Source organism: Chiloscyllium plagiosum, unplaced genomic scaffold, assembly GCF_037043375.1.
Source record: "Chiloscyllium plagiosum isolate Xiang-an unplaced genomic scaffold, Cpla_swu_hap1 HiC_scaffold_35, whole genome shotgun sequence".
Classification (NCBI taxonomy): Eukaryota; Metazoa; Chordata; class Chondrichthyes; order Orectolobiformes; family Hemiscylliidae; genus Chiloscyllium; species Chiloscyllium plagiosum.
In genome coordinates, this window is record NW_028270173.1 from 6406749 (window position 1) to 6425445 (window position 18697).

The following is an 18697-nucleotide window of genomic DNA, read 5'->3' on the forward strand; positions in this document are numbered from 1 at the left end:
ACATTGCTAGCTGTGCCCAGCATTTATTGCCCCCCTTGAGAAGGTGGGGGTGAGCCGCCTTCTTGAACCGCTGCAGTCCATGTGCTGTGGGTAGACCCACAATGTCCCTTAGGGAGGGAATTCCAGGATTGGGACCCAGCCACACTGAAGGAACGACCGATATATTTTCAAGTCGGGATGGGGAGGGGCTGGGAGGGGAATGTGCAGGGGGTGATATTGATGCATGTCAGACCAAAAGACGGGATATCAGACAGCTCAGTCACCCTGTCATATAGATGAGACCCACTATGATGCATGATTGGGGCAGATGGGTTTTAAACTTGTAAGTTCTGGCCTGCTTCTAATCTGTTTGTTCGAGGGCCCCATTTCCAAGAGGAGCAGGACAGGTCTATGACCAACATCACAGGGACCAGGGAGCTGGTTACAACTGTTTGTTAGATCTCGCTGTGTACAAACTGGCCACTATATTTCCAACACTCTGACAAGTGACGACGCTGAGGGAATGGTTTCGTTAGTTGGAACTTTCTGAAAACTGCTGTCTTGTGACACAGGTCACTTATCCTTCTGTATCTGTGCTAGCACTTTAAAATTCCTTCTGGGATGGGCACAGCTGGCATTGCCCACCCTTAACAGCCCTCAGTCTGAGTGATTTGCTCAGCCATTTCAGATGGCAGCTAAACACATACCATGGGTGTGGAGTCACACACAGGCCAAATCAGGGAAGGATGACAGATATTCTTCCCGACAGGGCAAGTGATGATAGCCTGATGATCGCCATTTCAGATTGATTCTGGGGTGGGATTTGATCCCATGCCCTCAGAGTCTCTCTAACTGTTACACACCCCCCAACCCTGAAAATTACTACAGGCTGACAACTATTTGGATTCAATTATACATACTCATTGCTTTCTCTCAGCACAGATCCCTCCTTGTGTAAGGCTACATTATCCCAGTGCCTATGGTCATGCGCATTAACCAGTTTGAGAGCAGCAGGGTGAGTCTTACCTTGTACACACGTGGCATCTTGGGCAGCACAGTCGCTCCGCTGCACTGGATAATGCTTTCCATTTGGCTTGGCTCAGGGAGAACACCTGATGTCACGTGGACTCTATAATCCTGCCGGGATTCAGACAAACACAAACAAACAGACCCATCACCCCTTGGCCCCTCAAGGCAAATTCTTGGACACACAGTTACATTGTCTGGGCATTTACACATTAAACCACACCACTCCCCAGGTTGGCTCCCAAACCCCATCCCAAGAAAGCTCTCAGCTCGGGCTCAGTGACCTCGTGACCAGTGATCTATCCAACCCTCACTTTAATAAACAGGTGCGGATCACTATTGGACCACTTATTAAAAGGTACTGAAACAAGAGAGAGCAGTGAGCGCCAATTCACCAAGCCACCCATTATCCAAGCTGACCCCTGATGTTGTGTAAATGGTACCCAGGAGTGTCCACCCACCGAGTGGGCCTGTCCTTTCCTCCCTCGTGCCCCTGACGTTTCCCCTAACACGCGCCCTGGATCAGAGAGAACTGCCACTAACCTGAAGAAGAGGCTGCTCCTTGGCTTTCTGCAGGGACTCAGCCAGCTTGAAGTTAAACTTCTTCTCCTGGTCGCTGTCATCAACCAGAAAGCCGCTGGTGGACAGGAAGCAGTTACTCTTCCCAGACTTGCCCCAGAATCGGTGAAGCAGAAGTTGGTGTGCAAGAGAGTGACATATGGGGGGGGAGGAAAAGAGAGAGAAGGGTATGAAAAAAACAAACGAGATTAAACAAAACGCACAGAGCTATGCATAAAAGGACAGAAAATAGAAACAGCTCTGCGGGAACGCTGCAGTGCACGGGGGGGTGCACCACAGTGCTCGGGGGGGGGGGGGGGATCTTTACTGATTCTATCATTTGTTCTGATGTTTCAGGGATAACTGTTCTTCTCCAAAAAAATAATGGAATCTTTGACACCCATCTAACTGACAGCATCTTTTAACATTTCAACTCCACTGCTCGGCAGCATTTACTTAGATTCTTTTCTGTCGAGTCTGGAGTAAATTTTCAATGTCATGAGCTTTGGACTCTGAGGTGACAGTGCCACGTACTGAACCACCACAACATCTACAGAGAGCCCGGGAAGGAATGAGCTCCAGTCGGAGATTGAACCAGGGAGGGGGGAGGAACATCCAACTTGTGCTGATCGAGTGTGAAAGTGGTATGAGTTCAGACAGGACTGGAATTTGTTTCAACATCAACAGAAAGCTCAGCACAGGCTAGACTGGGCGCTTTGACATTGGGTAGGTCCTATGTAGACGGCGAGGCAGTGGAGGAGAGGTGGCAGCTCAGGATTGTCAGCTTCCCTTTAAGCTACACCTTCCTTGATTTTTTCTTATTCTTAAAAGGATTTAAAATGGCACCAGCTTTTCACTGTATTTTCCTGTTTTTCTCACCGTATAATATACATGACAAAATCATTCATCTCACCTTTACCAGCCAGTCCGGGGTCACCACAGGGATCCCTCTGGCAACGGCACACAGGAACTTGACTGTACGGCGAATCCGGTCTGTGACTAAGTGTGTGCTGTCGTGCACGGACTCCACCACCTCACCACCAAGCTGTTTAATCACCTTCACCCCATTCTCATCAACCAGCCCTGTGAACATGACCTGAGAAAGTGGGGAGGATATTGTCAGCAGGAGCTAGACAGAATACCTTCACTAAACATGGCTGAACACAGGAAGGCGACTGGTGGATACAAGAAGCTGCTCTAAAAGTAAGGTAGGTTGGGGGAGGAAAGGATATGATTGCCTTTGACGGACACTTGTGTGCAAATGTTTCATCACTGCTGTGTTGTGAAATGCAGCAAAGAATATTGTGGGGAACTAGTTTAGAGACTGATACATCTGTGGTTAATGGAAGGCAAGAAGATGTCAGTACAGCACAGGATACACTAACAGGATACACTAACAGGATAGTGAGGAGGATGCTAAGAGGCTGCAGGGTGAGGGGGAGAGACTGGCTAAGAGGGCAAATACTTGGAAATGCAATATAATGTGGATAAATGTGAGGTTATCCACTCTGGTTGCAAAAACAGGCAGACAGATTATCTAAATGGTGGCAGTTTAGGAGAAGGTGAGGCACAACAAGACCTGGGTGTCATGGTGAAACAGTAGCTGAAGGTTGGCATGCAGGTGCAGCAGGCAGTGAGGAAAGCTAATGGCATGTTAGCCATCATAGTGAGAGGGCCTGAGTATCAGTGTAAGGATGTTTTGCTGCAGTTATACACGGCCTTGGTGAGGCCACACCTTCAGTATTGTGTGCAGTTTTGATCTCTTACTCTGAAGGAGGACATTCTTGCTATTGAGGGAGTCCAGCAAAGGTTCACCAGGACTGACATATGAAGACTGGATCGACTGGGCTTGTACTTAGAAGAATGAGGAGTGATCTAATAAAAACGTATAAAATCCTGATGGGACTGGACAGGCAAGATGTGGGAAGAACGCTCCTGATGTTGGCAAAGTTCAGAACTAAGGGGTCACAGCCTAAGAAAAAGGAGTGGGCCATTCAGGACTGAGAAGAGGAAGAATTACTTCACTCGGAGAGTTGTGAACCTGTGGAATACTCTACCACAGGAAGCTATTGGGGCCAATTATTTAGATACATTCAACAGGGAGCTAGACGTGGCCCTTGCAGTTAAAGGGGTTTGGAGAGAAACTAGGATTAGGATACCGAGTCTGAATGATCAACCACGATCCTATGGAATGGTGCTGCAGGCTTGAAGGGCCGAATGGCCTACTCCTGCATCTATTTTCTATGTTTCCATGATACGCTGGAGCCTCACATTATAGTCACACATTAAAAGGACATTAATATATCACATACACTGAGGGACACAGGGATTTAAGAAGGAGAAGATCAGAAATGCCTTCACTTAGAGACTGGCGAGTCTATGGAATTCTCTACCAGAGAAAGTGGTTACAGCCAAAATACTGAATGTTCAAAGGGGTAAAGGGATCAAAGAGCACGGGCAAAAAGTTGGAACAGAGGACCGCCATGATCAGACGGAATGGTGGGCCACATAGCCTCCTTCTATTCCTATTTGCCTACATCCTATGGGCAGTAACCTAACAGAATACCCTGCAATCTTGAGTTGTACTCGAATATTAATGCATGCAAGTGCAGTGGGCTGGACCCTAACAGAATACCCTGCAGCCTGCAAGTTATACTCTGTCACTGATAGTCTGAAGGCCCTGCGTGCAATGTTAACTTGCAGCAGCCTGGATACCTGTACCTCACGATTCTACTTTGGTTCCTTGTGACTCTATGCTGGTTAATAAGAATGTGGCCCTACCCTCGCTCCTCACAGCCAGGCATTAACCCCCACACCTCCTCGACCGCACCACAAATGGCACGCAGGATCCCTCAACATGATCCGATGTGAAGAGGAAGGTGACAGCACTGACACATTGACTTTCACACATATCAGCAGAAAGAGCCCTGTGAATGTAATGCCATGCTGCAACTTACCTTCGGAGAAGGGACAGTATCCAGCAGGGAGCCTGAGGACAGACGGCCTGCTGTACGCCGGGTTTTAACCTGAGGAGGGGTGCTGCTTTCCTTCTCACTCTCTGATGGACTAGCCCCCCGCACGCGGCGTTTACGTCCAGACGATAATCCCTTCTCCTGTAACGAAGGCTGTGCACATTCCTACAGAGAGGGGGGCAAGCAAGTGCAAATTTGTAAGGGAGAGGAGCTTATTTTGATAGGTAAGGGTGATGATTCTGATGATTTCTGTGCCAGCCCCACCTCCTGCTGGGGCTTTGCTTTCCACAGCAAGGTGTCCTTTAAAACAAAAGACAACAAATTACTTTAAAAAACCCAAAAGACCTGTGGATGCTGTAAATCAGAAACAAAGACAGAAATGTTGGAAAAGCTCAGCAGGTCTGGCAGCACCTGTGGAGTGAAATCAGAGTTAACATTTCGGGTTGAGTGACTCTTCCTCAGAACAATTAAAGACTTTCCTTCTGAACCTTTGGCATCATTTTTCACACTGGTTTTCCTGAAGGTGTTACCCCAGAGGAGCTGATTGCAACAAACACAGCCCAACTGAAAAGGAGGGATGTGCAAGGTAATGGGAAGAGGCCTGAGATTGGCACTGAGGGAGCAGGGCCAAGCAGTCCTCCTCTGTGATGGGATCAGAGGACAGTGGATGAGCAACAGCCGTGGCTCAGTTGGTACCACCACCAAGTCGGGGTCGGGGCCATCATTTCAAATTCTGGGACGGGATGATCTTTGGAGGGTCAGTGTGGACTCGGCGGGCTGAATGACCTGCATCCACACTGTAGGGATTCTATCTTAAAAAAAGTATCTGCTCCCAGTGCCTTTTCAGGAAGAGACTCAGAACCCTCAGTGAGAAAAGTGTTTCTCGTCATCTCTGTGGTAAACAGAGTAACTGCTTATAGGCAGCAAGTTCCAGGTTCCACCACCTTCTGGGTGAAAGACATTTTCATCAACTCCTTTTAATTTCAAAACCTTCTCTTAAAATCAATGCCCTCTGAGTCATTGGTCCTCCAAACAAAATGGCTTCTTCCTGTCTACATCTGAAGCAAATCTCTCCATTGGTTTATTCAATTCCTCTCATAGGACTTCAACATTATATGAGCTTCCCAAATCACTTGCTGTACCTGCAGAACTGTCTTTTTGTGATTTATGCACCCAGATCACTCTGTACCTCAGTTCCGCAGGCTGAGACCTGTTCCATTTTGCCACTAGTCACCAAAATGTACAATCCTTAACCCGCTTCACTGGTTAGCATCAGCTACCAGACCAGAGATTAAACCCAGTCGCATGTTTCTATACCAGGCAGCATGTCTCCACCCACTCAAAGTGACAGATTCTTTTGTTTAAAAGCAGTTGCACAAAACTTAAACAGAAACCTGGGGTGACCACACAGACATGACTGTGCATAGTTCCAGAGTTTGTATGAATATGGAAAACTTCAAGACAATTTACAACAATAATGGTAAATGGAAACAATCTCTCCAGAAAAAGGGAAGACTGAGCAACAACCACATTCAATTACTTTCCAAAATTATGAAAAGATGTGACAGGGTAGATGAAAAGGAGAACTATTCACTGGCAGCAAAAGTCTTAGACATTCACTGATAAAAATAGTAAGAAATGCAGGAGAAATATCTTTACACACAGAGTGATGAGTGAACGACTGAAATTGATGATGTAGTGAATGGTGAGCAAGGTTACCTCAGAGTACATAAGGACCTTAATCAGATGAGCTGAGGAGTGGCAGATGGCATTTAATTGATGTAAATGTGAGGTGCTACATTTTGGAAAGGTAAATCAGGATAGGCCTGATACACTTAACGGTAAGGTCCTGAGGAGTGTTGCTGAACAAAGATCTTGGGGGGCAAGTACATCAAAATGGAGTCACAGGTAGACAGGATGGTGAAAAAGATATTTATTATGCTTGTCTTTATTGGTCAGAATATTGAGCATCAGAGCTAGAAGGCCTTGTTGCAGCTTTACAGGACATTGGTGAGACCAGTTTTGGAATACTGCATTCAATTCTGGATTCCCTTCTGGTTGTTAAACTTGAGAGGGTACAGAAAAGATTTACAAGGATGTTGCCAGGATTGGAGGGTTTCAGCTACCGGGAGAGGCTGAATACGCAGGGGTTGTTTTCCCTGGAGCGCCAGAGGCTGAGGGGGAATCTTCGAGGTTTATAAAATCATGAGAGGCAGGATAAAGTGAACAGACAAAGTTAAAAATCACACAACACCAGGTTATAGTCCAACATGTTTAATTGGAAGCACTAGCTTTCGGAGCACCGTTCCTTCATCAGATGGTTGTGGAGGACACAATTGTAAGACACAGAATTTATAGCAAAAGTTTACAGTGCGATGTAACTAAAATTATACATTGAAAAATACCTTGATTGTTTGTTGAGTTTTTCACCTGTTCGAATACCATGAAAGTAGTGAAACTATCATGGTATTCGAACAGATGAAAGACTCAACAATCAAGGTATTTTTTTAATGTATAATTTCAGTTACATCATACTGTAAACTTTTGCGATAAATTCTGTGTCTTACAATTATGTCCTCCACAACCATCTGATGAAGGAACAGCGCTCCGAAAGCTAGTGCTTCCAAATAAACCTGTTGGACTATAACCTGGTGTTGTGTGATTTTTAACTTTGTACACCCCAGTCCAACACCGGCATCTCCAAATCATGATTAGACAAGGTTTTTTCCCTGGGGTGGGGAGAGCGGAACAAGGAGGCATAAGTTTAAGAGGAGAGAACACACACAGGATCATAAGACCATAAGACATAGGAGTGGAAGTAAGGCCATTCGGCCTATCGAGTCCACTCTGCCATTTAATCATGGCTGATGGGCATTTCAACTCCACTTACCCACATTCTCCCCGTAGCCCTTAATTCCTTGTGACATCAAGACTTTCATTTGGTACAGGAATTAAACCTACGCTGTTGGCATCATTCTGCACTGTAAACTGGACTCTGGATTAGGATGCCCAACTTCAGTCAATAAGCACATCGACCTGGACCCAATGTACCGACCACTGCAACGGACAGCTGGAACCGACAACCGGAAGCGGCAGATTCAAACCACTACAAATGCCGGAGGAAAGATCACAGAAGCGCTTCACAGGAGGCTCCCAAGCACTGAGGAGGTCACCTAGACAGGGGACGAAACGTCTGCAACACAAATTCCTAGCTCGGCGAACACAACCACAACAACAAGCACCCGAGCTACAAATCTTCTTTGAAGAACATCTATACAATGTATTCGCCAAAAACAGATACCCCCACAATTTCATCAACAGATGCCTAAGGGAATGGAATGAGGACATGCCATAACCCAAAGGACTAGCCACACTACCATACATCAAAAACATTTCTGAACTGACAGCCAGACTACTGCGACCACTAGGACTCATAACAGCACACAAACCAACAGCCACTCTCAGACAACAACTCACCAGGACAAAGGACCCGATACTCAGCACGAGCAAAACCAATGTAGTGTACAAAATCCCATGCAAGGACTGCACAAAACATTACATAGGACAAACAGGAAGACAGCTAATGATCCGCATCCATGAACACCAACTCGCCATGAAACGACATGACCAGCTATCCTTAGTAGCCACACACTCAGATGACAAGCAACATGAGTTCGACTGGGACAACACTACTATTATAGGACAAGCCAGACAGAGAACAGCCAGGGAATTCCTAGAGGCATGGCACTCATCCACTGATCCAATCAATAAGCACATTGATCTGGACCCAATATACCGGCCACTGCAGCGGACAGCTGGAACTGACAACCGGAAGCAGCAGATACAAACCACAAATGGCGGAGGAAAGATCACAGAAGCGCTTCACAGGAGGCTCCCAAACACTGAGGATGTCACCTAGACAGGGGACGAAACGTCTGCAACACAAATTCCCAGCTCGGCGAACAGAACCACAACAAGGAGGGGGGATAGATTTAAAAAGTACCTGAGGGGCAACTTTTTCACAGAGGATGGTGCACGTATGGAATGAGCTGTTGGTGCAAGTGGAGGAGCATACGATTCCAACATTTAGAACATAGAACATTATAGCGCAGTACAGGCCCTTCGGCCCTCGATGTTGCGCTGACCTGTCATACCAATCTGAAGCCCATCTAACCTACACTATTCCATGTACGTCCATGGGATCTGGATGGGCATAATAGGATGGGTTTAGAGAGATGTTGGGCAAATGGGACAAGATCAGATTGGGATGCCTGGTTGGCACGGATGAGTTGGAAGAAGGGCATGTTTCTTTGCAGCATGACTTCATAATTCACTACCACAAGAAATGGTCAAGGTGAACCTTATAGATGTATTTAAAGGAGAAACTAGATTAAGTATCTGAAGGAGGATTGGAAGGTTACGTTGATCAAGTTAGAAGACATATGGGGAGGGGGCGGTGGGGCAGGCAGCAGATACACCATTGAACCAAGCAGTCTGTGGTCTGCTGCATATACAACATTGGAATTACTGACCTGTTTCCTCCTGCCTCTCGCAGTCAGTCCCTGTTGCAATGACCCATTGGTTTGGGAAACGTCCCCCACGTAGACAGCCTGAATTGTCGCCTCTCCCCTTGCTTGCCTCCTGCCTCTGCCCGCTGGCCGCTCCTGTGATGATCCATCAGTTTGGGATGTGTCCAAAGCACTCTCACCCTTAATCGGTGCTGCCACAGACCGCCTCCTGCCTCTAGCTGGGCGTTGTTGTGATGCCCCATCGGTATGGGCAGTCTCCTCCACACTGTCAGCTAGCATTGCCGGTGAGGTGCCAGCTCTCCTCCTACCTCTGCCTGCTGGCTGTGTCGGCGATACCCCATCGGTTTGGGATGTGTCCAACACATTCTCACTCTGAATCGGTGCTGCCACAGATCGCCTCCTGCCTCTGCCCAGGGACTGCTGCTGCGATACCCCTTCAGCTTGGGCAGACTCCTCCACACTCTCACTGTGTCCCAGTGCAGACCTAGCTCTCCTCCTGCCTCTGACTGGGGTCTGCTGCTGCAAAACCCCATCGGTTTGGGCAGTCTCCTCCACACTCTCAGCCGGCTTTGTTTGTGAGGTGCCAGCTCTCCTCCTGCCTCTGCCCACTGGCTGTTGCTGGGATGCCCCATCGGTTTGGACAGTCTCCTCCATATTCCCAGCCTGTCCCAGTGCAGACCCAGCTCTCCTCCTGCCTCTGCCCACTGGCTGTTGCTGGGATGCCCCATCGGTTTGGACAGTCTCCTCCATATTCCCAGCCTGTCCCAGTGCAGACCCAGCTCTCCTCCTGCCTCTGCCCACTGGCTGTTGCTGGGATGCCCCATCGGTTTGGACAGTCTCCTCCATATTCCCAGCCTGTCCCAGTGCAGACCCAGCTCTCCTCCTACCTCTGCCCACTGGCTGTTGCTGGGATGCCCCATCGGTTTGGACAGTCTCCTCCATATTCCCAGCCTGTCCCAGTGCAGACCCAGCTCTCCTCCTGCCTCTGCCCGCAGGCTGCTGCTGAGATGCACCATCGGTTCGGGGAGTTTCTTCCACATTCCTAACCTGTTGGTCTAGTGCTGCTAGTGAGCTCTGCTTGGCTCTGCGGCCTCTAACTACAGGAGCCTGAGAGTGTTCCTCCCCCTCCTGTGGAGGGCCTTGGCACTTGTCCTTTGTGGATGCAGAGATGGACCTGGGCCTGCCCCTGCCCCTTCTTGGCCCGGCCTGTGTCCTATCCAAAGGCAGGGCAACTTCCTGTGATCCCAGCTCTGGGTCCTTCCTGCGCTGATGTTGCTGACAGTCCCTGGGCTTTATGGATCCCTGGTTCTGCTGTCGGTCTCTGGGAACAGCAGAGTTCTCTGCCTCAGCCTCAGTCTCTCTCTGGCTGTTCGGCAGAGTCAGAGACGGATGGGGGACTGAGTTTAAGCTGCTGTTGCTGCACTCCTCAGTGTCAGGAGTGGCTGCCTGCTCCCTGGCTGAGGTCTCTCGTTTACCCATGTCCTCACTGGCCTCAGCCAGTTGCTGTTCTACTAAAGCCATGGAGCTCCTCTCTTCATTCGTTTGCTGCCTGTGGCCTCCCTTCCCAGCTTCAGGGCTCTGCAGCTGCTCTGGTGTTGCCTGAGGGCCCATACAGCTCCCGACCTCTGACAGACTCTGCCTTTTGGTCCCTGGAGGACTGGTAGCCAGGTCTTGGACAGTCGGAGCTGGGGAATCCACAGCAGATATGATGGGCACAGTGCCTTCTGCTTCTTCAGCTTCTCCACTGCGGTCCAGCTCTGTGACCTGGTTCTGAAAGAAGAAGGGCTGGGTTTCCCCCTCAGCCCACTGATCATCCTCAGGTATTCCCTCACTGCGCTCCGAGTGAGGTGAAGATATTACAGGACGCTGGATAGCAGCATCCGCCGTGAATGGCTGTGTGGCCTCTTCCTCTGTATCGCTCAGTGCCACAGCTGTCCCTGTGGAAGAACACAGGAAATATGTCAGGTTCCCCCAAAAATACATGTTAAAGTCAATGACAACTGTACCAGTAACGGCCTGATTACAGGATCCTTGCCCACTCTAAGGTTCTTACAGCAGTCAGCTAGGACCACTGAATAACATTCTCCCCGCAGTATCAGAAGGTCATGTGTACAACTCCTATTCCAGCATTCCCAAATGGCTTGCTCAGCCACTTACAAAGAGCAAGTGAGAGTCAAACACGTTGCTGAGAGTCTGGAGTCACACATAGGCCAGACCGGGCAAGGATGGCAGATTTGCCTGCCTAAAGGAAATTAATGTCCTTCTGACTGATTTATTTATGACATTCAATGATAGTTTCATGGTTACCACTGCTTAGAATAGCTTCTTATTCCAATTTGTTTAACTGACTTAAGTAAAACTCGTCAGCCGCCTATATTGAATTTGAACTTATGTCGGCCAATCCCCTCCAACAAAAACTGCACACTATCCAGGAGAAAGCCGCTCACTCGATTGGAACTACATCCACCACTGTCATACAGTCACAGCAGCCACTCAGGAAATTCACTCTGGGCTCCTCTAACAGTACCTTCCAACCTTTACCACCACGAAGGACAGGGGCAGCAGATACGTGGGAAAACCACCCCCCCCCTCCGTTTAAGTTCCCCTCCAAATCACTCGCCATCCTGACTTTGATATATACACTGTTCCTTCAGTGTCACTGGGTCAAATCCCTGGAATTCTCTCCCTAATGGCACCGTGGATGGCCCTATACCTCAAGGAGTGCAGCGGTTCCACAAGGCAGCTCACAGAATCGCTATTGATAAAATGCAGGAAGCCATTCACCCCACTGTGCTCTGAGCAAATGACATTAGTATCAATCCCTTGCCTTTTCTCTGGAACCTTGCACATTGGTGCTATTTAAATAATGAGCAATGCCTGTAGGAATGTATCGATTACATTGCTTCCACCATGTCTCCAGGCAGCATAGTCCAGCCTAACTACCCACTTTGAGCAGAATTTCTTTTCTCACCTCACATTTCCTTCTTTCACAAAGTACTTTAAAACTGCACCCTCTGGTTCTCACCTCTGCTCCTCAGCACCTTCCCGAGGGAAATTAGGGATAGACAGCAAATATTTTCCCAGCAAATGATCCTAACATCCAGTAAACAGATGAAAAACAAATCTCCACAATACATTAATGGATCCGGTTTGAACATTCAGTTCACTACCTCACCCATTCTTAACGCACAGTGCACATAAATCAGATTGGTATTCCCACTGCATTACAGAAGAAATACTAAACCAAGACCCCCTCAGGTGGATGTAAACATTTGCGTCACTATTTCAAAGAAAAGAAACCGAGTGTTCCTAGTATCACTTCAAAATCAGATGATTTCATTGCTGTTCGTGGGAGCTTCCAGAGTGTAAAAGGGCTGCTGCATCTGCCGCCTTTGGAGAAAGATGACTGCACTTCGAAAGGACTTTGATGTCTGTGAAGCACTTTGAGGCATTTTGTAAGGAAAATACTACACAGCCATCTAGGAGGGCACGAAGCAATAGCTGACAGACAAACTGCACCATCACACTCCAGAGAGAATACTCCCTAATCTCGATTCAGCACTGGGATGTGGACATACCAAATTTCTTAAACCTTACTGCGCAGGCTTTGCAATGTGATCATTTATAATCACTACCTGGTCAGGAACAGAGGCTCGCTGCACACTTGATCACATTCTATGATGGAAAGCCATAGCCTGCTCCGTCTCTAAAACATGACTGTTCCGCTTAAGGTGAAAGATCGATTCAATCCTCCAGCTTCGCCTCCACGTTCCCAAGCTGATTCCCTCGATTAAAACCAGTGGTAAAAGGCTCCGGAAAATTAAGATGCAAGTCTTTGAAAATAGTGCAGAAGTGGATAAACCTTGATCACTGTTCCCCAAACAGAAAGAATCTCAATGCCTGAACCCTATCGGGCTGCACTCACTCAGACATACAAAGCAATGTGAAACAAGTCAACACCTTACTTTTGAATCTTCGTAGGTGCCCTCTGACCAATATTGATACCTCAATCAGTACTATGTAAAGAAAGATTATCCCAACATTGTCACGTTACTGTTGGATGGGAGCTTGCTACATGAAAACTGAGGAATGGAAATCCGGGCCAGTCAATCCATCAAACCGTTTTGCCATTTGCTTAGAACCTCTGCCTCAATGCCATCTTCCCTCACACTGTCACCACATCCCTTGATGTCGTTAGTCTTAAAAATGTATCGACTTGTGTGTTGAACAAGGTCAATAAGTGAGCTTCCACATCCCTCTGGAATACAGAATTCCAAAGGGAGGATGCTTCCATTGGTACGTAAAACAAGAATTCGGGGACAGCCTCAAAATAAGCAGATTTAGGACCGAGTTGAGGAAGACCTTATTCACCCAATGGGTTCGAATCTGTGGAATCCCCTGTCCAGTGGAGCAGCTGAGGCCACCATAGAGGCATAGAGATGTACAGCACAGAAACAGACCCTTCAGTCCAACCCATCCATGCCAACCAGATATCCCAACCCAATCTAGTCCCACCTGCCAGCACTTGGCCCATATCCCTCCAAACCCTTCCTATTCATATACCCATCCAGGAGTCTTTTCAATGCTGCAATTGTACCAGCTTCCACCACCTTCTCTGGCAGTTCATTCCATACATGCACCACAGTGTGTGTGAAAAAATTGCCCCTTAGGTGCCTTCTATATCTTTCCCCTCTCACCCTAAAACCTATGCCCTCTAGTTCTGGATCCCCCACCCCAGGGAAAAGACCCTCTCTATTTACCCTATCTATGCCCCTCATGATTTTATAAACCTCTATACGGTCACATCTCAGCCTGCGACGCTCCAGGGAAAACAGCCCCAGCCTGTTCAGCCTCTGCCTATTGCTTAAATCCTCCAACCCAGGCAATATCCTTGTAAATCTTTTCTGAACCATTTCAAGTTTCACAACATCTTTCCGATAGGAAGGAGACCAGAATTGCATGCAATATTCCAGAAGTGGCCTAACCAATGTCCTGTACAGCTGCAACATGACCTCCCAACTCCTACACTCAGTACTCTGACCAATAAAGGAAAGCATACCAAATGCCTTCTTCACTATCCTATCTACCTGCAACTCTACTTTCAAGGAACTATGAATCTGCACTCCAAGATCTCTTTGTTCAGCAACACTCCCTAGGTCCTTACCATTAAGTGTACACGTCCTGTTCTGATTTCCTTTTCCAAAATGCAGCACCTTGCATTTATCTAAACTAACCTCCATCTGCCATTCCTCAGCCCATTAACCCATCTGGTCAAGTTCCCATTGTACTCCAAGGTAACTTTTGTTCCAGGAAGACGCAGAGAGCCCTGAGACCATCCTAGTGGGGTTGGGATGTGTAAAGGGATTGCACATTCATGGTGAAGAGCAGGCTGCTGGAGCCTGCAAACTGGAAATTCTAAAACTGGCATAAAGTATCTGAGGAATCACGGATGTAAGTGGGCAGCGACAGGACCAGGGGAGAAAAGACTGAGTCAAGACAGTAAATGATGAGTTCTGTGGGGCAGAAGCAGGCAGAAACAATGGGTCCGCCTGGGAATTTTGGGAAGGAGGGAGAAGGGAGTTTTTCGGGATTGGAGGACTATCAGTTTGGAGGATGTAGGGGACAACATCATATCAAGTGAGGTTAGTGACTGTGGTTGAAACAACGGCCTGATGCTCCATCATGGCATCAGGATCCAGGAAGTGATAGGAGGAGGTATCTGAGAGCTGGCGCTCAGCCTGTGCAAAGCAGAGGTCAGTCCGTCAGACCACAACACCACCACCCAGACCAGCAGGTTCAACAACAAAGCCAGGGTTGGATCGGAGTGCACACAGTGCAGTCAGTTCTTGGTTGGAATGGGTATTGCAGGCAGACAAATTGAGGTGACCAATGTCACAGTTGCAACAGTTCTCAAGAGCAGATTGAGTGCAGGTAAAAGGCTAGGGGAAGGGGCCCAAATGGAGGGAGAATGTTGGAGCTGGGCTAAGGGGTCTGTGGGATGGGTAGAGGATGCTTGTTCAAAGAAACTGACTGTATTCCGTACTCTCAGATCCAACCTGACTCTGCCATTAAGCCCGCTGATCAGAGCGGTGCCGCTGCCCTCCGACAGACTGACCTCCACACTACAGAGGCTGAGCACCAGCTACAGACACCACTTCCTACCTCCTCATTATTCCCATGTCAACAGAACCCTTCACTGCTCTGACACACAGAGCGACGGCTTCAGACACATGTCCAAATGAACCCACAGAAAGTACAATGTTTCAAGGGAGAGTCTCCTGGGTTTAATAACTAGCAATGTGAAGATGTAAACTGGGGCAAGTTGAATTTTTTTATACAGTAAAGGAATTAAGGATTATGGTGAACAGGAGGGGGAGTGGAGTGGAGTCCACAAAAAGATCAGCCATGATCTTAGTGAATGGTGGAGCAGGCTCGATGGGACAGATATCCTACTCCTGCTTCTTATATTTCCCCTGTTTCCAGAGTCACCAGCCAAGGGAAACATCCTATCTACATCTACACAAAGAATTTGGTTTGGTTCCCTAAACTGCAACGATAACTACAGTGACAAACAGTTTGAGATGTCTCATACTTCCTGTATTCTTAAATGCAAGTCTTGCTCATTTTTGTTTTTAATTTCCAGAGTGCATTTTGTTTTCATGGTCGGCACAGACACGGTATGCTAAAGGCTCTGTTCCTGCGCTGCATTGCTCTATGTTCTATGTCACTTGCTTTTCACTCCCAACTAAATACTTAAGCAAAACAGTGCAGTTTCTGTCCCTCCTGCCACCTGGTGGTGCTCTTGAGCACAAAGTCCCATTGAGCTTTACAATAAAAACATGTGCAGTAATAACACAAAAGAAGTCACCAGCCATATTGGGTGAAATAAACAGGGGCTAGTTACATAGAAAAGGAAGAGAATTTGAAATCAACCAGAAGCAAATGTGCAAGATTCTAGAACATAGAACAGTTTAGCACAGAACAGGCCCTTCAGCCCACGATGTTGTGCCGACCATTGATCCTCATGTAAGGTAAACTAATGTACGAACCCTCAAATTTCTGTGACCATATGCATGTCCAGTAGTCTCTCAAATATCCCCAACGACCTCGCTTCCACAATTGCTGCTGGCAACGCATTCCATGCTCTCAACTCTCTGCGTAAAGAACCGCCTCCAATATCCCCTTTATATTTTCCGCCAAACAGCTGAAAACCATGACCCCTCGTGTTAACAATTTCTGCCCTGGGAAAAAATTTCTGGCTATCAACTCTATCTATGCCTCTCATTATCTTGTACACCTCAATTAGGTCCCTTCTTTTCCTTTTTTCCAGTGAAAAATGTCCGAACTCAGTCAATCTCTCTTCGTAAGATAAGCCCTCCATTCCAGGCAGCATCCTGGTAAACCTCCTCTGAATCCTCTCCAAAGCATCCACATCTTTCCTATAATAGGGCGTCCAGAACTGGACACAGTATTCCAAGTGCGGTCGAAACAAAGTTTTATACAGCTGCAACAAGATCTCACGGCTCTTAAATTCATTCCCCTGTTAATGAAAGCCAAAACACCATATGCTTTCTTACTAACCCCTAATTCTCTAAAATTATTTAAACTTTGAACCAGACCACTTTAATGCAATGATAAATTGTAAATTACTAAAGTAAGGCCATGAAAGATGATACATATTTTGAAGGTACATATTATTCAAACACAGTCTTGCACTGTCTTCCATGAATGTTCTGCCACAAATTGGTGGTGATGGATGCAGAGGCCTTTGCCTTGGATGAGGAGGGGAGGGATCTCAGGGGCTGGAGAATCGTCATCTGTCCTCCACTGTGCAGAGAAGGTCAACAGGAAACCAGGCTAAACGCTCAAATTCATGAGAAGTCTCAATTAGACTCAATGGTGTCCTACCAGAGGATGTAGATTCAACGAGATTGGCTAAAGGACCACAGCAGGAAGGTGATCAAATGGCTCATGATCATCTTCTCAAGGAAGGGTCAATAAATGCTGGCCTAACCAACCACACGCAAATCCTACCAGAAGCTCAGGGGAGACACCTTCTAAATAAAAACACAGAGTTGCAGTGATCTGGAATGCAAAACCTCCAAAAACAGAAAGCTAATTCAGGAGATAATCAAATAAATATTCAAAGAGGATAAATTTGTCAGGCGACTAGAAAACAAAAAACTGGGGTGAGTGGTCAAGGGGACTGAAGTAGAACTAATTGGACTGGTACTTTTGAAAAACCAACACTGCAAATGATAGGCCAAATGGACTCTTTCTACACTGTATCATTTTATAATTGCGCCTTCTGAAAAAAAAGGTTTTATTTTCCTTACAGAAGTTCCTGCAGTGATTCATCAAACATCTGATTGTGTTGTCACATCTGTCGGGGGGGGGGGGATCATGTTGTCAGATCTGTAAGGGGGTGGGGGGGGGGGGGGTGGAGGCAGATTTTAAATAACACAGAATATCCTTCTTTTTTAAATTGGAGATTTCCAAATGATTCAATTTGTAAAAACAGGTTGTTACAGAAATTAACCAGGGCAGTAGTCATCGGGTCACGGTGGACTGAGATACACATAGGGAAAAATAAAGTCAGCAAGGGGCTCCTGTCCTCAATTTACTGGCAGCAAACTGTGCCGAAAATATACAAACACAGAAAATAGGAACAGGAAATGGGTATCAATATGATCACAGCTCATTACCCAATTCAGAACCCTGTTCCCATTACTCACCCAAACCCAAAATCTCTTTAGAACTATATCTAACTAATTCTTGGAAACATTCAATGTTTTGGCCTCAACCACTTAGTGTGGCAGCGAATTCCACAGGCTCTCCACTCTCTGGGTGAAGAAATTTATCTTCATCTCGACCCTAAATGGCCTATCCCATATCCTTAGACTGTGACTGCCCAGTTGTATACTCCCCACTCATCAGAAACATCCTTCCTGCATTTGCCTTGTCTAGTCCTGTTAGAATTTTATACATGTCTACAAGATCAACCCTCATTCTAAGTCCAGTGAACATACAACCAATCCAGTCTTTCCTCATAGGTCAGTCCTGCCATCCCAGGAATCAATCTGGGAAATCTTAACAGCACTCTCTCCATAGTCAGGACATCCTTCCTCAGATAAGGACACCAAATCTGCAGTGTAGAGCTTTGGTGAGACTGCAGCTAGAGGAATGGTTTTGGTCTCCTTACGCAATGACGTCATGGAGATTGTGCAACAAATCCTAATCAGACTGATCCCTGCTCTGGTAGGACTGCAGACGGATGACAAATTGAGGAGACCGGGTCTGTATTCTCTAGAGTTTAGAAGATTGAGAGATGGTCTTGTTGAAGCATTCATATTTCTTACTGACCTCAATAATGTATATGCAGAAAAAGCGATTCCCTGGCTGTGGTTCAGGTGGTGGGTGGGGGAGAATTGAGAGAAAAAAAAAAAATCACAGTCTTAGGATGAGATGAGGTGGACTTTATTTACTCAGACACTTGTAGCTCAAAGCTGAAAGCAAGAAACCCAACTGTTCAAACAAATTCCAGAGCAGGGATCAGATCTGATTAGGATTTGTTGCACAATCTCCATGACATCATTGCGTAAGGAGATCAAATCCATCCTCTAGCTGCAGTTT

The 18697-nt window shown here is 47.0% G+C and overlaps 1 protein-coding gene across 2 annotated transcripts in view; it reads right to left on the reverse strand.

Moving 5' to 3' along the window:
* mdc1 (mediator of DNA damage checkpoint 1) overlaps window positions 1-18697 on the reverse strand; it is a 38985-nt gene that overhangs the window by 988 nt on the left and 19300 nt on the right. Inside the window, exons 9-13 of one of the 2 annotated variants that reach the window (XM_043678310.2) lie at window positions 9068-11001; window positions 4521-4700; window positions 2477-2659; window positions 1549-1674; window positions 1006-1116 (exon numbers count right to left, since the gene is read on the reverse strand). In XM_043678310.2, the coding sequence (XP_043534245.2) occupies window positions 1006-1116; window positions 1549-1674; window positions 2477-2659; window positions 4521-4700; window positions 9068-11001 (2534 nt within the window). Of the gene's footprint in view, window positions 1-1005; window positions 1117-1548; window positions 1675-2476; window positions 2660-4520; window positions 4836-9067; window positions 11002-18697 lie in introns of those variants that run through there. The other variant, XM_087979152.1, reaches the window with a different exon arrangement.